The following is an 18,933-nucleotide window of genomic DNA, read 5'->3' as shown; positions in this document are numbered from 1 at the left end:
GCTCTCTCTCTGCCATTCATGTCCAACTTTCCCTATCTCTCCCTTTCTCTTTTCTACATTTTGGCTTATGCTCTGAAGAGTGCGACGCAGGCTGGGTCCCAGGGACCGCCCTCTAGGTTCCCTCTCAAAGGCTAGCCAATGTAGGCTTGATTTATTTGTTCAGGCTTTCTTTGCATTTTTTCAGAAATTCGCAATCTTGAATTCGCCATCTTGGCCACGTGGTGGGTTAAGGGTTTGGCCCCATCTGACCCTTAACCTTACACCAAGCTTACTACTCCATCTATTCTAAGGTGCCTTGCTAACAAGTTGCTCTTTTCACAGGCCCTGGTAACTGAGGCCCAACAATCCGATGTGCTTTGTTAGCAAAGATGTCTAAACGTTGTCGAAATTTTAGGTTTTGAGTTTTGCCTTTTGTGTTTTGTGTTGTGTATTCTACTACTGACTACGTGGTTCTAAAATACTGGGCATATCTGTGCTAAAATTCTCATCACATCTAATGAGTTTTGTCATTTCAGAATATTTGTTGGCAATTCCTGATAAGAACCTACTTGATCTCCTTGTTGCTTTAATTGGAAATAATAAAGGGCTTTTGTGGCAAAGATTGCATTTCAAAGCCCGCCCGGGCTGAAAAATCCCTAAGACTCCGTCTCCCAGCTAAACTCTGCAAGTGGTACTATAACTCAAAGTGGTTCAGTGCTAGCCTTGAGCAGAAGTGCTCAGGGACAGTGCCCAGGCCTTGAGTTCAAACCTCCTTAAATACTAGTGGTACTATAACTCAAAGTGGTTCAGTGCTAGCCTTGAGCAGAAGTGCTCAGGGACAGTACCCAGGCCTTGAGTTCAAATCTTGAATACCAACTGGGACAAGCCATCCCAGCAATGAGCACCTAGACTCAGCCAGTCTGGGGAACAAGGGAACATGGAGAAGAGTAAGAGGAGATAATGTCACATCAGCTACTTTGTGCCTGCCCTTTCAAAATTAACCAGAGCCGGGAGGTCAGTGGAAGTAAGAAGCCTACCCAGCCAATGTCTATACCTGTCTACCTATTAATGGAACAGGAATTTATATTCTTGCCTTTGTCACCTGACTTCTCTACCTAGTAGCCAGATGTCAGAAGTATCTAGGGACATTTCTACCAACATTTTCAGCCCCAAGTCCTTCCTCTTGTCATTTATTTGCTGCTTAGTATTTTTTTTTCCAGCCCCTCAATGCTCATGAGACTTCTCCAGACTTCACCTAAGGACCCACACCACCAAGGGACAGCTGCTGCTCACTGCCTTCTCTGGGAGGGGACCAAATTCCAGCCTTTTACCCCTATTGTCGACGCCCCTTGTCAGCAGGAAGTAGCCAGAGAGAATCCGCGCCCTATTTCATGATTATTAAAAGGCTGGAATGTAAGGTCCGCTCCTGGATGGCTAGCAGACTCCACCCTCCTCGCAGCAAAGTCTCCACCCAGTACCTGCGTTACCTAGGCAACTGGGACACCTGGAAGAGGTCACATCTGCATCCGCTGAGGTCACATCTGAATTTGATGTGGCCACACCTTTCCCCGCCCATACCCTACATAAGGCCTAGCCCAGGCCCAGACTCTCTCTTTTCTCTCTCTGTTCGTTTCTAGCTCTCTTGCTCTTCTTTTCTAGCTCTTGCTCTTGCTCTTCTTTTCTAGCTCTCTCTCTGCTCTAGCTCTTTCCTCTCTCTTTCCCAGCCACGTGGAGTGCCAACCTTGCCTGGTCCCAGCAGGTCTACTGAATAAACCTACCCCTTACCCGAATACCACGTGAGTGCTACTGTTCTTACCCCTCTCTCTGCTCTTTTCTAGCTCTTTCCTCTCTTTCCCAGCTCTCTCTCCTTTCCAGGCCTTTCCCAGCCACGTGGAGTGCCAACCTTGCCTGGTCCCAGCAGGTCTACTGAATAAACCTACCCCTTACCTGAATACCACGTGCGTGCAGGTGCAGTTTTTACTCGGCTACCTCTTTTTAAAAACCTAACAGTAAAGATGAGAAATCTGGGATGTAGTTCCTTCAGCTTTCGTCAGTTTGGGTCTGAGGAGGGTTGGCCAGGAAGCAATTGAACCTCAGAGAGAGAAGGAGATCCAGTGACTCCTGACACTAAGATGGGTCAGATGAGTTCTATCCTGACTCCTACCCAGCCACTTCTATCCAATGAGAAGACCCAGATGCTTCTCACTCAGAGTTGAAAAACAATATTGTAACTGAGATTTACAAGAGATTCAATGATAAAATGAATATATTCACCTACTTGAACAAATGTAATGGACGTTGCTTTTGTCTTTTTTACTTTGATACAAGTATCTATCACAAGAATTCATTCTCAGTATTTCTCAGAAAAATATATCACTAAAAAATATCCAGGGGCTGGAAGGTGGCTTAGTGGTAGAGCACTTGCCTTGCATGCATGGGGCCCTGGGTTTGATTCCTCAGCACTACATAAGCAGAATAAAAAAAGCCAGAAGTGGCACTGTGGCTCAAGTGGTAGAGTGCTAGCCTTGAGCTGAAGAGCTGAAGGACAGCGCCCAGGCCCAGAGTTCAGACTCCATGACCGGACCCCACCCAAAAAAATATATATCCAAGGCGCTGGGAGGTGGTTCAGTGGCAGAGTGTTTGCCTTGTATGCATGAGGTCCTGGTTTCCATTCCTCAGCACTACATAAACAGAAAAGGCTGGAAGTGGCGCTAGATCTAGTTCAAGTGGTAGAGCACTAGCCTTGAGGTGAAGAGCTGAGGGACAGCGCCCAGGCACAGAGTTCAGTCCCCACAACCGACCAAAAAAAAAAAAATCAATCCAAGTAGTCATGTCTATAATCTTAGCTACTCAGGAGACAGATCTGAGGATCATGGTTCAAAGCCAGTCCAGGCAGAAAAGTCTAAAAGACTCTTATTTCTACTTAACCACCAAGAAATCTAGAAAGAGATGTGGTTCAAGTAGTAGAGCACTAGCTTTGCGTGTATAAGCCAAGTGAGAATGTGAGTCTCTGAGTTCAAGCCTCAAGACCAAAAAAAAAAAAGAAAAGAAAAGATAGAAAAAGAAGGAAAAGGAAGGAAGGAAAGAAGGAAGGAAGAAAGGAAAGAAGGGAGGGAAGGAGGGAGAGAATAAAAGAGAGAAAGAAAAAAGGAAAGTAGAAAGTGAAAGAAAAAGAGAGAGACAACCAGGCACAGGGGTTCACATTTATAATCCTAGCTACTCAAGAGGCTGAGATCTAAGGATTGTGGTTCAAAACCAGCTGGGCAGGAAAGACCATGGGACTCTTATTTCCAAGTAACCACCACCAAAAAAAACCAAAAACAAAACAAAAACAAAATAGAAATAGAGCTGTGACTTAAAGTGGTAGAGTATTAGTCTTGAGCAAAAAAGGTCAGGTACAATGCCCCAGCTCTGAGTTCAAACCCCATGATTGACATTAAAAAAAAGGAAAGGAAGAAAGAGAGAGAAAATGTATTTGCTACAATATATCTCTTGTAAGAAATTAAGTTTATTGGCCTAAAAGAAATGTGACCTTTTATTTGATAACTTCAATAGTACTTAAGAGGCTGGACTAAGTATATTAGCCAATAGAATCACCATGAAAGCTTCTTTGTAATCAACTTAGGGAAACAAAGGATTCATTTCCAGAAAGCAAGATTTGTGGTTTTCTCTAGCAGGAGCTGGATAGAAAACTGGTCAGAATAAAAGACCCACATAGGACAAGGACGATTTGGCTCTCAAAGAAAAGGGTGAGCTCCTCTAATGACCTCTAATGAAAAGGGTGTGTTTTTCAGAGAAAGGGGTGTGGATTCCCAGGAAAGGGACCAATAACAGAGGTGTGCCTCTGAGGATTAGGTAGTAACTTTATGAAAGCATCTTCCTAGACCTCACCACTCCCCTCTGTATAAAATCTCCCAGTGGCTGCTTCCTAAAGATCATTTTGGCTGCTCCCTAAAGATCACCTAACAGTTTGTCTCCCAGTCTTGCTTCTCACCTCTACTGCCCACTGCCTAAGCTGAGATCCTGTTCTGGTTCTGCTGTGAATACAGCTCTAGAAGGCTATACTGACTTGTTTACCCAGCTACCAGCATTCAAAGCTACCTTACCACTCAACAATTTCTTTCCAGTTCCTCCAACAAAAATTAGATGAGTTACCATCGCCCACAGGTCTTCTGTGGAATTAAATACATTCAGAGCCAAGAAGGAATTTTCCTCATTTTATAAGTGAAACTCAAAGTTATTTTCCCTAATTTTTAAGAAAACACACAAGGGTTGGGAAGATGGCTCAGTGGTAGAGTGCTTGCCTTGCATGCCTGAGGCCCTGGGTTCGATTCCTCAGCACCACATAAGCAAAAGAAAAAAGCCGGAAGTGGCGCTGTGGCTCAAGTGGTAGAGCACTAGCCTTGAGCTGAAGAGCTGAGGGACAGCGCCCAGGCCCAGAATTCAGGCCCCACTACCGGACCCCCCCCCCCCCCAAAAAAAAAAAGAAAACACACAAGTTGGATTTTAGTGAATCCTTATCCCCATTAAAATAATTGTGAGGTGTGTGTGTGTGTGTGTGTGTGTGTGTGTGTGTGTGTGTGTTTCATGTGCCAGTCCTGGGACTTGAACTCAAGGCCTGGGTGTGGTCCTTGAGTTTATTTTGCTCAAGGCTAGCACTCTACCATTTGAGCCAGAGCTCCACTTCTGGATTTTTTTTTTTTTTTTTTTGGTAGTTAAATGGAGATCAGAGTCGCATGGACTTTCATGCCTGAGCTAGGTTCTAACTGTAATGCTCAGATCTGACTCCTGAGTAGCTAGGGTTATAGGATGATATCTTCCCCTGTTGGTTATATTAATTAGGAACTTCTCAATTGGTAGATTGTAGAAAGGCTACAGATATGGGTCCCTCAAAACAAAGATTTGACAAATATCTCCAGCCAGAATCACCTTCTTAAATTTGACTGTTTAACTTTGACCTGCCATTTTCTATCTGTCATTTTCATTTCAGGAAATGAAAATCATGAGCTGAGAATTCTTGGGAATTTTGGGGTCAATGGTCATGTGTCTTCAAGACACATGCTAAATTGTATCCAGTTAGGAGAAAATAAAACACATAAATGCATGATTATTTTTATTTTTTCAATTCAATTTAAATTCAAAATTTAACTTGACTTTGTATAATGCATAAGCAGTATGCATTATCACTTGATTATATTTTTGAAAAAGTATGCTAAATGTGGCTACTATTTGCTCTAAGGGAAAGGACTGAGCAATGAAAGAAAGAGAAGAAAGATTGGAAGAAGGGAGTTTGGAGAAGTAGATACTAGGAAATGTGGCTGAAAGATCACATGTCCACCAAGGGCCCAGACATGGTCACAGTCACTCTTTAGGGGAGGGTGAGCCAGGAGAAGCCAGCAGGGCTTGGCAGGGAGGACTGGAACCATGAAGGGAGAGGATGGGAGAGGGGGAAGGGTGTGGACACAAGCACAAGCTGGGACACTCAGATGGCCACACTGTTTTCCACCAGGCTGGGCCTCAGGTATTCGTAAGGTATGTCCAGGCTCTCATTCCGTGCCTCAATTTCCTTATCCAGCTCAGCCAGCTCCTCCCTGAACTTCTTCAGCACAGCCTTTGCCTCCAGGCTTGAAAAGTACTCCTGAGTGTGCTGGCCCAGAGGAACCTGGGGTGGAGACACAAAAGCAGCATAGACCTACCATCCTGGCCAGTTTGGGGGGGGGCACACCTCCCTTTGTCTCCATCCTCAAAATCCAGACATCTGATCCTCACCACAACACACTGGGGTCTGCCCAAGTGCCAAATGATGTTGATCTGGAGACTAGCCTGATAGGGATTGGGCAGTGTATCCATCAGGGTCTCCATAGTCGCATCCTTGGTGGTTGGCGGGGGCAGCCGCATGGTGCAGGGGGCATTAGGGACCCAAGAGAGCCAATCCAGCTAGAAGGGTGGGGATACAGAGTCAAGAGCTGCTGAGCATGAGAACCCTTAGCCTACCTGCTCACAGCCCTTTCCTGACTCCAACCCAAATTCCCAGATGTCTCTGCTGGGACATACCTGGCCCAGGTGGATGGAAGAGTGCTGGCCAGTGCAGGTGAAGATGCACATGGTGACAAACTGGCAAGCCTGGGCCCGAGTCTCCAGAGATGTGGGAAACCCTACAAGAGGGGGCTCCAGTTATGATGCCCACCCAGCCCCCAGGCTCAGCCAAGGAGCAGAGCAGAGAGAGCAGGCACAGGCAGAACAGTGATGACAAAAGACACCCCTAACTCTCAGCCATTGTGGAATTCCACATGAGAATAGGTGGGGCAGGAAGCAGGAAGAGGCCTGCTGCTGGGCTCCCCATCAGTGGGGTGCTGCTGCTGGCTCACACACTCAAGGATGCGAATTGCTCAGGTGTTTAGTTACATCTCCTTGGTAGCCACAGAGGAAATACTGACACCATGACAATGGGCAAATGCTACAAGTTAGGACTTCTTCTGGAGAGCCTGATGGGAAGCACTTAGGAACAATGCTATCACTGTAGTTAGTAAGGACTTTGAGGGTTCTCCTAGAGGTTGACAAAGCTTCTGGAAAGAACCCTAGAAGTAGAGTGGATCCCAGGAAGGAATTTTAGAACCCAGGACAAGGTCATCGACTACCTCGGTCCTGGGCACCTTGCAGGCCAGTTTCAGTGATCTCTCGACACCAGTGCTGCAGCTCATGGTCCTCTCTCACAGCCGCATCCGTCTTATAATAGAGATCCAGAATGCCCTCCACATACCTGCCAGGCAAGGGCCAGAGCACGAGAGCTGAAGCCCTCTGCTCTTGCCCACTGGCCAGTTCTGCAAGTCCAACTCCCAACCCAGACACAGAGCCCTTGTTCTCCTAAGCCTTCTTCTCCTTCTCCCCACCTCCACCTGCCCTGTGTTCCCTCTCCCCTCACCGGTGGATGACTTCCCACAGCCGCAGAGCATCTTGAGCATAGTAGGATGACTTGACATCCAGGAGGCCTCGCTCTTTCAGGTCATCAGGGGGGCAGAAGGAGCTGTAGGTCACCAGGTCTCCAGCTCGTTTGACTACATCTACGTGGCCGCCCCCACCTGTGCTCATGATCTAAGAAGCAAGGAGGGGCAGAGTCAGGCAAACTGGCTTCCCTGAGAGCAGAGCCAGAGGGAAGGGTGATCTTGGAATCCCCATTTCTGTCCCTTACCTGGTCAAATACTCCACAGTCGGAGACTAAGCCATTTCTGGCCCGGAGGTTGATTTCCATGGTGTATCGCAGGTGAGGATGCAGAAGCTAGAGAGAAAGGGCAAAGTGTGGAAGAGGCAGGAGGCAGGACACTGGTAAACAGGATTTTTTTTTTTTGGCCCGTTATGGGGCCTGAACTCTGGGCCTGGGCGCTGTCCCTCAGCTCTTCAGCTCAAGGCTAGCACTCTACCACTAGAGCCATAGTGCCACTTACAGCTTTTTCTGCTTATGTGGTGCTGAGGAATCGAACCCAGGGCCTCAGGCATGCAAGGCATCACTCTACCACTGAGCCACCTTCCCAGCCCTGGTAAACAGGATTGAGAGGAGGAAAAGCACAGATCTGAGAGTCAGGGGACGTGAGCACCAAGTTTAGCAGTGATGTGCATTGCTGTGCTTGTCACAGCTCTGTCTAAGGACCTTCATGGGACAGTTTTCTTCTCTTTACTCCTCCCAGGATGCCAGTGTCACTAGCTCTTCTCACTGATAGGTGTATATCTATTTATGTATCATACTTGGTGGGGGTGGGCTAGACATTTTTGCACATGCCTAGTAATCCAGAATTTGAGAGACCGAGGGCAGGAACGTCAGCTTAGGGCATGTAGTTAGACATTGGCTCAAAAAAAGGTAAAAAATAATGAATAATTTCGTTTACATCCTCAATGATTTTCACCCATTAGGAGGACTTAACGGCCCCATCGAGAATGTGCCACATAATGTGATTCCAAGTATTGTGTTCTCCTTGCTGCCCCAGTACATTACGTGGATCTCCTTTCTGTGTTTCTCATATGCCAACTGTATTCTGGGCCCAAGGCTTGTGCACTAATTGTTCTGCCAGCCTGAAGCATCCAAGCCCTAGATCATCTCATTGCCTGGCTCCTTCTTGTTCTATTGGTCATCACTCAAAGGAGACTTTTCCAACTAAATTCACCATCACATCACCCCATTCTACTTCTCTGCATGTGGCTTTTTATCATGGTCAATATTTTGCAACACACTCTTTTCTGTCTTAACCTTACTGGAGGTAAAATTCCAAGAGATCTAGGTCTTGCCTGATGCAATTGTAGCACTAGCATCTAGTATTTTTTTTCTGTGGGAGGGCACCCAACATTTTGTTTTGTAATGGTCCTGAGCTTGAACTAAAGGCCTGGGCTTTGTCTGTGAGGTTTTCTGCTCAGGCACAGCTCCATTTATGTTCGTTTTTTGGTGGTTAATGGGAGATGAGAGACTCCCAGACTTATGGGTAGAGATGGGGGAGGGATGGGAAAGAGAGAAGGAAGAGGTGACACTCTCCAAAAAGAAATGTACTCATTACCTGACATATAACTATAAGCTATCTGTAGATCACCTTTATCATGTAAATAAATAAGAACATAAATAAATAAATATATACATAAAAAGAGTCTTTGGGGGGCTGGGAAGGTGGGTCAGTGGTAGAGCGCATGCCTTGCATGCCAGAGGCCCTGGGTTCGATTCCTCAGCACCACATAAGCAAAAAGAAAAAAGCCAGAAGTGGCGCTGTGGCTCAAGTGGTAGAGCGCTAGCCTTGAGCTGAAGAGCTGAGGGAAAGCGCCCAGGCCCAGAGTTCAGGCCCCATGACTGGACCCCCCCCCCAAAAAAAAAAAAACAAAACAAAAACAAAAACAAAAAAAAAGAGTCTCTGGGCCTTTCAAAGCCAGGCTGGCTTTGAACTTCATTCCTCAGGTCTCAGCCTTCTGAGTAGCTATGATTACAGATGTGGCCACTATAGACTACTATCAACGCAGATGCTCTTCTTAGCCTGAGTTCTTTTAACAGATAATATTAATTTTTCTGAAACTTTTCAAAGGCTGTAGGAAAGAATCTTCTATGTTATTTTCATGAATCAGATAGATATTTTTCATTTTTCTGTATCTTTATGTGTTGTATGAACATCTGTATTTTATAAACAAAAGAAATTAGAGTTTTTACTCATTTCCTTTGGAATCATTTTCACCCCTATGTGAAGTCATGTCACCCACTGAAACTGCAGGTCGGGCCACCTCACACTGCCCTACATTCTTGCCTTCCACTGATGAACTATCCCTATACTAGTTCTCCTGAGAGGATTTCGAGCTGGCTGTGTGAAGGTGGGAGAAGACAGGCTGACAGAATATAAATGGTACCTTGTAGACGGGATGTATCGTCGGAAGACACCTCATGGTGGCCACAGCAAAGACCTCGGCCATCAAGTGACCCCTCAGAAGATGGGACTGCAGCTCATGAAGCTGAAAGTCACAGCTGCGCACCCAGCATTTGGCCAGGAGCCACACGACTGGGGGATCCGTGGGCAGGAAAATTGGGGGTGGGGTGGTTCCGATTTTTGGCAGTTCAAGCTGGAGCAAGGATAAGAGTGGAAAGGAAGAAGCTGGAGGAGGGCTGAGTGCCAGAGGCCCAGCCATTGCCCTCTCCTGCACCTGTCCACTCTCCTTTGCTTCTCCAAAGTTGCCTGGCTCTCTCCTTTTCACTGCAGCTGCCCAGGCCAGCTGCCATTTCTCCCCATGGTCTCCCGCCATTCACTGTGGTGTGCTGCACAGTGCAGACCTGAGTGCCTTCAGCCTCTGCAGGAAGTGAGCCTCTACCACCTCCACCAGCCTCGGCTTCCCCTTTCAGTACCCTCAGTATGGCAAAATAACCCCTTGCTTACTTCATCCTACATTCCTGTGAAGAAATCTCAGGCTTTCCCTGAGCTTGACTTTTGCATGAAGAACTGGTGATCCCTAGTGATCCTTAGCCTATGAAAGGACTTGAATGTTCCCCCTCCTCCCTATCTCCGTTACCTGAAAATTGGCAGTCATATCTTGGCAATCATATCCTGTCTGTTCAATTTGTTAAGTATTGTCTTCAAACTTGCCTTTTCTTGTCTTTGAATCTAGGCCACTTAAATTTCCCTCAGCTCTCTCGTCTATCTTCTCCATACTCAAGGTCAGTCACTAATGGGGATCTATCTCCTTCCATAGCCATAGGACAAGACCCTAGTTTTTACAGATAGAGCTTTAATCCATCCTAAGTACAATTGCTGTCCACAACAGCTTTTACAACAACCCTCCCCAGCTCCCCATGCTTCTACCCCTTATCTTGGCTATGGCTGGCCCAATTCACCTCACATTATTTTTCCACACCCTGTCCAATTATTCATTGACATTCTCATAACTTCACCTAAGTTGTTTTGCCAGGCCCATCTTGACTCTGAGTATACTGACTGTTTCCCTTCTCTTTGATTTGGTACCAGTGCTCTTCCAAGGAACCCCCTATGTCAGAACAACAGGGAGCAGGTAAATAGATAGAGACAGATGGATAGATAGATAGATAGTTGATAGATCAGTGGATAGATAGATAGTAGATGTGTGGCACTCACACAGATTAGATCACATAGTTTTTCTCTCAATGGAGGCTGCAAACCAATGAGAATCTCACTTTGCACCTTTTCCCCAATATATGCCTCCTGCAGTGCCTTAGCACCTCACCTGTGCTGGAGTGAGAGTGCTCACTGAACTTGGATGGGGCAGGCTGACTGGGAAGACCACCATGGTAGAACAGAACTCCGGGGGCCTCTCACCTGGATGGCCATGGGTAAGAGTTGCCCATCAGGCTGCAGTTTCAGCAGGACCAGAGGGGCAGCCAGGAACTGCTGCCTAAACTGGATGACATTGGCCTTGATCCCATCCAGCAGGGAGAAGTCAGCTACAAACAGTGTCCCTCCCTGGAGGCAGAGAGAGGGCAAGGACTACTGTCAGCATCAGGTGTCTCCTTCCCACCCTGACTCCCCAAATGAATAGGGAGAGAAAGTGCCTGGCTTGTCTCCACCACCTCCTTACATGGTGCTGTGGACTGTGAGTTACCTAGTGTGTTACCTCATTCCTAAGGCATCCATCGGAATTAGGCCCAGTTTCACAGAAGAAGAAATAGATGATCAGAGAGCTTGGCTACCTTGTCTAAGATCACAGAGCTTACAATAGCAGAGGCAGGATTCGAATCCAAGTCTGCTCAATCCTACATGGATCTAGTTTTGTCCCAGAAGAACCATGCTCATACCTGGAGCTCCTTCTCCACCTGGGCCTGCAGTTCCTCCGTCCCAGGAGGGAACACTAGGCGAGCTGGAAGGCGGACACAGCACCTGAGCAGCATGGGGTTGGCGCCATTAAGAAACTGGTACCCAAAGAATGCATCGTCCTTCCAGGAGTCTCGAACCCGTCCTGGGGATGGCAATTGACTGTGCTGTGGTCCTTGTCACCCCCACCAAATCTTCCCCACATGAGCCTGTCCTGACAGGCTCATGCGCCTTTGACAGCGCCAAAGCCTGTGCTCTCCATACCCAGCTCTTTCATGTCCCCTGATTCAAGTTGCATTAGGGGGATATGGGAAGTTCTGGGATGGAGGAACTGACCAGCCAGCTTTCCGTAGCTACTCCTGAAGATACAGTCAAAGTCATCAGGATCATTCCAGTGTGTCACAACATTTATGGGTAGTTTCACAACAAAGTCTGTCAGCCTGCAGGGAGAATGTTACTCTTCGAACACAACATCACAGCCACAAGAACCAGTTATGGAACGGTCCACCCAGGAAGGAAATTGAGTCATGAAGTTATCAGAATAAATCAACACCAGAAAGCCAACTCAACAGACTTGATTCAGGGCTGAAGTCTGGGAAGGGCCATGAATTAAGGGGATATGGAGCCTTCTCTCCACTTCCTTACAACCAGGGCTTTTTAAACTATTAGCCAGAAAGAGTGTCACTGAGGGAGGGACAGATGGCAGCAGGGTGAGATGAAGGCTGTGTGTGTGAGCAATGTTGTTTTGACGGGGGAGTTTCAAGGTTTCAGCGGCCTCTGGGTTCACCACGGATGTCAGCAGCAGACCAGGCCTTAGTCTCAGGCTCTCTTCAAATGCCGGTGCATTTGTTCAGGGGGAAGAGGAAGGGAGATGGTTAAGGGGTCTGCAGCATAGACAGTTGTAAGATATGGCTGTCAGAGGGGAGGTGAATGTGTTAAGTCATTTTCCATCACATCCCTGTGCAGCCCATGAGCCCACTGACCTCTACCAGCAAGGCACTTCCCTCTCCTAGAAGCTGCCCTTCCTCTCACCCCACAGCCAGTGAAGTTTCAAAGTCCATTAGCTTGTCCTCCAGAAATCGCTCATCAACAGGGAGGTCAGATAAGCGTTTCCCAGCCAAGTTCAGGATTAAGCCATCCTTCCAGTTCCCCCACCTGGGCAAGACACAAACCGATGCCTGGGTCCTGCAGAAGGTTTAGCAGCTCAGTGTGGGGTAACCTGGAGTCAGGGGAGGAGGACTAACCTGTACACCTTCTCTCTCTCTTTCAGCTCTTCTTCTCTGTGTTTCTTGAACAGGCCCTGAGTGTCCTCAACCACAGTGCAGGCTGGGTGGGAGGAGGAGGAGGGCATTGTGGGAATCCACCCAAGGCCTCTGCCTCCTGCCTGCAGGCTCTTGCCCCTCCCCTGATCTCCATGGCTCCAGTGCCATGTTTGGTAATGCCCTGGTTGACTTTTTGGTTTGTTCTGTTGTTTATTTATTTTGTTTTTGTTAGTGGTTGTTTCCTTGTGACTGATGGCATTGATACTAGTTTACATTTTCCATTTCAGCAATGATCAAGGACAGAACAACCATAATCTAAATCAACTACCTTTAGAATCTTGTAGCGTTCCTGCTCTGTCTGCACTTTCCTGGAAGGAATTTCATACTGACAAGCAGTTCACACCAAGAGGGGAAAAAAGGAGAAACGCTACTAATCAATGTCTCTAGAGAGATAGCCAAGGCAGAGACATAGAGGCAGTCTCTAAAGATGCTTCTGCAAATTACACAATGCAACCTTTTCCATATAGTATGCTATAAGAAAGGCACTGATAGTGGTTGCATTTCTGACTCTTACTGGAACAATCTTCCCCTTTGACCCCTGCCCTCCACATCCAGCCACAAATGTGGCAACCTTCTGGGTGTGGAAGGGCTTTCCTGTGTCTTGAGCCCACCCACTTCTACTCACCAGTGCCCTCTGGAAGGGTCAGGGTACCTCTGCCTTCCAGCCAGCGGTAACAAGGAAACCTGTACTCTGCTCCTCCATCCCCAGGGCCCTTCACAGAGATCCAGTTGCAGAACCAGGCATCATCCTGGATAAGATGCCATTTTTGCAGTTTCACAAACAGCAGTGGCCCAAGGTACTCTGACACATCCACCTTGAATTCATCCTCCTGTGGGCGACAGTGAAGTACAGTAAGGGTGGTGCGCTCCAGGTGAGCTACAGCAACAGTGGCAAGAAGGACAGGAGTGTACATGGAGCCTGAGGCCAAGTGACCAGGTCTGAGTCACCACGTCCCTCATGCAAGACTTAAGTGGGTAGAAATAAGATGGACAGACAAGTGCATCCTATTCTTTATCTTCCTCCCTATAGTCACCCTGCCAAGTGCTGGGCAAGGCACTGGGCATCCGGCACAGAGTCCCAGCCAGCACACACTTGTGCTGGGAGACAGTGCTGACCAGTTACTGCTGAGACCCTGCCAAGGCTGAGGGCCAACAAGGACCCCTCTCATCTGTGGTAGGCTTCTAGAAAAATATTCTCTCCCAGCAGAAACCTGAAGGTAGAGAAAGACCTGGGCAGGGTTGGTGACAGCAAGGAGAGAATGAGAAAGACTGCCAGGCGGAGCTGTGGAGAGGCCAGAGGAACTGCTTCAGGACTTGGGCTCAGGTCGCACAACCTCATGGGTTCAGGGAAGGGGGCAGCCTCGGGAGTGTAGGCAGGGAACATCCTTATAGAGCATTAGGTCTGGGGAGACAGCAGGACCAAGAATCCCTAAGGTTAAGCCAAGGGCTTTGGAGCAGGAGCCATTCAAATTTTTGTGTTGTTAGGGGTGGGGGGTGGGGGGCTTGAATTAGGGCTTGGGCTCTGTCTCTGAGCTTTTTTCACTCAAAGATAGTGCTCTACTACTTTTAGTCACAGGGCCACTTCTGGTTTTCTGGTGGTTTCTAAGGGTCTCATGGACTTTCCTGCTTGGTCTGGTTTTGAACTTCGATCCTCAGCCTCCTGAGTAGCTGGGATGACAGGCATGAGCTCCTGGTGCTGGGCCTCTCAAATAGTTTAAGTATCACAACGTTTGAAGGGTGGGAATGTACTGGGGAAAGATGGTTCTGACTTTAGGAGGCTCTGGAACAGAGGCCGCTGGGCCAGTTAGGAGAGTCAAGGCACATTGGAGGCTAGGGAGAATAGTAGAACAAGGGGGCCAATTGTGCAGGAGATAAAACTGACTGGGCTTACTACATTTTTAGCAAGGAGGAGGTGAAGGGATGGAGACAGGAGGAGAGGCTTGGGAAGAATGAGGGAAAGCTCCTTTCTCAGTGCTCCACTGGAGGGTTTATGGCACAAGCATCGGCGGGATCTGTGGATCTGGGAAAAGGCTGGACAGGTGATGGGAATTTGGGGTTTTGCGGGAGGAAAAAAGAAAGAGTCCAGGACTGGATCAGAACAGCAGGTAGATGTGAGCAGAGAGGAGGGTCCAGAAACCGCAAATTCTCAGGTCTTTCCTTCTTCCTCCTTCTTTTACCCCCCCTCCCATCCCACCACCCACTCCACCCCCCTCCCATCCCACCTCCCACTCCACCCCCCTCCCATCCCACCTCCCACTCCACCCCCCCTCCCATCCCACCTCCCACTCCACCGCAGGAGCCTCTCCGACAGAATTGGAAACAACAGTCTTAAAAGCAACACCACCACCACCAAACCGAGAGAGCGAGGAAGCGGGACAGGTGGCCTCTGCAGAGACTGTCACCTCTGGACACAAGAAATGTGAGGAATGAGAGGTGCAGCAGAGTATCCCCCCAAATTCCCGCGATGCCAGGCGGCAGAAACAGCGAGGGTTTCCTGCTCGCCGCAGCACCATCTCAGACGCAGCGCTTGCGCTCCCTGCGCGCGGTGTGTGCGCCCTCTGCTGAGGCCGGGAGCCACAGTCGGCTCCGGGGTCCCTCATCCCGGCCAGAGCACACCCCACCGAACTCCAGCTGCTCACCTTGGCCCGGGAGGGTCGGAGCAGCACCCCGAGCGCAGACTCGCCGTGCTGCCCGACCAGCCACATCTGCACCGGGTTGTTGGAGCCCGCGTACAGGGAGCCGCCGGTGGAGACGCGGATGCGGTAGACAACCATCGTCCTCGCAGATGCTTCGAGGTGAAGATGCTGACGGGGAAGGAAAGTGGATGTGCTAAATATCCTAGCCCAATCCCCGCCCTCCTGGAAATGTTGCTTGGCGTGGTAGGTGTTCAATCAACCCCACCCCTCAGTGCACAGAAGGCCCCAACTCCCCCAGCCTGGACTGTGGCCAGCCCCAAAGGCGGGGGCACTGGCTGAGTTAGGGACCCGCTGGTGGCTCACGCCTGTAATCCTAGCTGCTCAGGAGGCTGAGATCTGAGCATTTTGGTTCAAAGACAGCCCAGGCAGGTAAAGTCGGCGAGACTCTTATCTTCAATTAACCATTAGAAAACTGGAAGTGGAGCTTTGGTTTAAAGTGGTAGAGTGCTAAACTTGATCAATACAACTCAGGCCTAGAGTTCAAGCCCCACTACCAGCCCCCCCCCCCAAAAAAAAAAATCAGAAAAAGAAAGACAAGCGAAAAGAAGGTATGCTTGGGAACAGGCATGTCTCTGGGATGATAGTGATGGCTGGGAGCCCCTTTTGACTCAAAGTGCAAATCATAAATCATTTCTTCCACCAAGTTCGACAGTGCACAGAGCGTGGGGGAAATGGGCAGAGCAGATAATAATTCCTGTGGAAAAGAGCGTTAATTTGGGCCACCACATTAACTCGACCATCTTTGCACATGTTACCTTCTCTGTGTGGTGTAAGGGCTCATTCCTTAGGAGTCTAAAGGTCTCAGCTGAGTACCCGTTGGTCACGCCTGTAATCCTAGCTATTCAGGAGGCTGAGATCTGGGGATGGCAGGTTGAAGTCAACCCCAGGCAGGAAAGACACTTTTTATCTCCAATGAAGCATCAAAAAGGCAGAAGTAGAGCTGTGGCTTGAGTGTTAGGTGCTAGCCTTGAGCACAAAAAGCTCAAGGATAGCACTCAGGTCCTTAGTTCAAGCCCTAGTGTTGGCATGAACACATGCACACGTGTACACACATGCATACCCCCCCCAACACACATACACTTGTCTGTGCCTACCTATGTCCTCCAGTATTAAAAAAAATCTTTCCCATCAAAACCCTTGTTAACCTAATTTTCCTTTTAGGGTTGGAGCTGTTTGTTTCCCCAAACCCACCATGTTGTTCACTGGAAGAAAGAATCTTTTTCTGGAAAATTCTAATCATCCTTCTAATCTCTGATTATACATATTAATATCAATAATAGTAGAATTCTAGAGAATTCTCCTCTCACCATATCAAAGATACAGCTCCCTCTCCAGTACTTTCCTTTGTGCATATTTCTACTACTCCACAGAATGAAATACTGAATCTAAGTACTGCCAGATAGGGACTTTTCACACAATTTGAGTTGTTAGGCTCCCGGAAAAGTCTTGCTCCAGAGAATACTTGCCCTTGGTTGTCCTTGATTGTTGCCCCTAGATAACTGTCCCTTTATTGCCCCTGATTATTTCCCCTAGATAGTTTTATTTGCTTACGTATAACACGATTTAGTTAGGTTTAGTTTTTCACATCAATAGTGGTTTTTTTGCCTTTATAAGCTTTGTAATAACTGCATTCAGGGCTGCAGGTTCTTTGGGACATGAGTCTGCTTGCAGTCACCAGCTTTCTAATAAAGAGTCCCAATTCAACCTCTCAAAATGTGGCTTCTCTGTATCTCACTGATAGAATAACCTCAAGTGTTTCCTGGATTCACAGAAGAGGGGGACAGGACATGGATTTTCTCTGAAAATAGAACAAAACAACAGTTGGTCCTGGAGGAACTGCTTCAGCTTTCAGAACTAAAATCGAAATGAATCTGGATCAGCTTCTGAGGGCAAATCTAGATCAAGGAGTAGAGATGAGTAAAAAGCAAAGCAAGAGCACAAGGCCTGAGTTTAAGCCCCAATATACACATCTGGAATTAAGTTCTTAACAAACTAAAGGGAGGCTTTTGACATGGAGAAGATAAGCAATTAGTTGAGGAAGTATTTGGGGCCTTGTACGTTTTGTTCTAAGTGGAAGCAAGGTCAAGAGTTAGGAAATCTGGCAGTTATTGATTAGTACTGATAATTTGAAGCCCACTGTGGGGGTGGAGGGAGGGTTGAGGAGAGATCTGGTTTGCTCATCTGATTTCTGAGAAGTTAGTTGGACTTGCATGGCTTGTTGCTACACAGTTGGCAAGGCAGAGTTCTTTTCAAGGGTTGGTTTGTGTGTTGTGTGTGTGTGTGTATGTGTGTGTGTGTGACCTGGGGAATGAATCCAGGCCTAGGCACTGTTCCTGAGTATTTTTTGCTCAAGGCTAATTCTCTACTACTTGAGCTATAACTCTACTTCTGGCTTTCTTGGTAGTTAATTGGAGATAAGAGTCTCATGGACTTTTCAGTCTGAACTGAGATCCTCAGATCTCAGCCTCCTGAGAAGCTCAGATTACAGGCAGGAGCTACTGTGCCTGGCTAGAGTTCTGGCTTTTGTTTGATTCAGGCCACTGTCCTTTTGTACTTGTGTATGTCACTAGCACTGCATGAATTCCAGTTCCTCTGTATCCCTAACAGTACTTGACCTTGTTAGCTTGTGGGAAAGGGAGGTGGTTTGTGTGTAGAAGGCTGAGGATCTGTGATCAGTTATTCAAGTGAGTACATAGTGGTAAGCCATGTGGTTTAATTTACAATTTGCTAATGACTAATTGTAGTGAGGATTTTTGTATATTTGATATTTCTTAATCTATTTCCTTGTGATACCTATTCTGACTTTTTTTTTCCTGTGGTGTGTGTGTGTGTGTGTGTGTGTGTGTGTGTGTATGTGTGCATTACCTTAATGGGACTTGAACTCAGGGCCTTCACTCCTGAGAGGCTTTTTCACTCAAAGTTGACAGTCTTCCACTTAAAGAATACCTCTACTTCTGGGCTTTCACTTCTCAATTGGATTTTAGAGTCTCACAGTTTTATCTGCCTGAGCTGGCTCAGAACCACAATGTTCAGAACTCATGTCTGCTGATAGCTAGAATTACAGGTGTGTACCACCAATACCTGTAGGTTTGCTTTCCCCCCCTCATTCTTGTTTTTTTTTTGTGTGTGTGTGTGTGTGTGTGGTCATGGGGCTTGAACTCTGGGTCTGGGCACTGACCCTGAGCTCTTCAGGCAAGGCGAGCACTCTACCACTTGAACCACAGCACTACTTCCGGTTTTCTGGTGGTTAATTGGAGATAAGAGTCTCATGGATTTTCCTGCCTGGGCTGGCTTTGAACTATAATCCTCAGATCTCAGCCTCCTTAGTAGCTAGGATTACAGGTGTGAGCCACTGGTGCCCAGTGTGATTCTTGATTTTAAGCATACTATATAGACAATATTTCATATATAAGTCCTCTGTAGATATATGATTTGCAAATATTGTCTCCCACAAAACAAGGTCTCAGTAAGAATCTCTTTTTGTCTCTTAGCAGAGATCTCTTAAGCAGAGCAATTTTTTTTGTCATTACTATTTTGTTTTGTTTGATACAGGCCCTCAGTATTTATCCGGGGCTAGCCTCAAAGTCATGATCCTCCTACTTTAGTCCCCACCAAAAGGGAATTATAGGTGTGGGCCATCAT

At 47.5% G+C, this 18,933-nt stretch overlaps 1 protein-coding gene across 1 annotated transcript; it reads right to left on the bottom strand.

Annotated features, from left to right (window-relative positions):
* Positions 1–5,095: 5,095 nt before the first annotated feature.
* Positions 5,096–15,382, bottom strand: LOC122108619 (polyunsaturated fatty acid lipoxygenase ALOX15-like). The gene is made up of 14 exons (XM_042680605.1): positions 15,235–15,382; positions 13,221–13,425; positions 12,518–12,599; positions 12,306–12,428; positions 11,610–11,713; positions 11,258–11,418; positions 10,782–10,925; positions 9,349–9,558; positions 7,169–7,255; positions 6,902–7,071; positions 6,618–6,739; positions 6,034–6,134; positions 5,749–5,916; positions 5,096–5,641 (listed from the first exon to the last, which is right to left on the bottom strand). Exons 1-14 carry the CDS (start codon positions 15,367–15,369, stop codon positions 5,462–5,464), a joined length of 1,992 nt encoding a protein of 663 aa, XP_042536539.1. The 5' UTR covers positions 15,370–15,382; the 3' UTR covers positions 5,096–5,461.
* Positions 15,383–18,933: the final 3,551 nt, after the last annotated feature.

Source organism: Dipodomys spectabilis, unplaced genomic scaffold (genome assembly GCF_019054845.1).
Source record: "Dipodomys spectabilis isolate Male_0828 unplaced genomic scaffold, ASM1905484v1 ptg000062l, whole genome shotgun sequence".
Lineage (NCBI taxonomy): Eukaryota > Metazoa > Chordata > Mammalia > Rodentia > Heteromyidae > Dipodomys > Dipodomys spectabilis.
The sequence above is the reverse complement of the archived record's forward strand: the minus strand, read 5'-3'. Positions and strand labels throughout refer to the sequence as shown.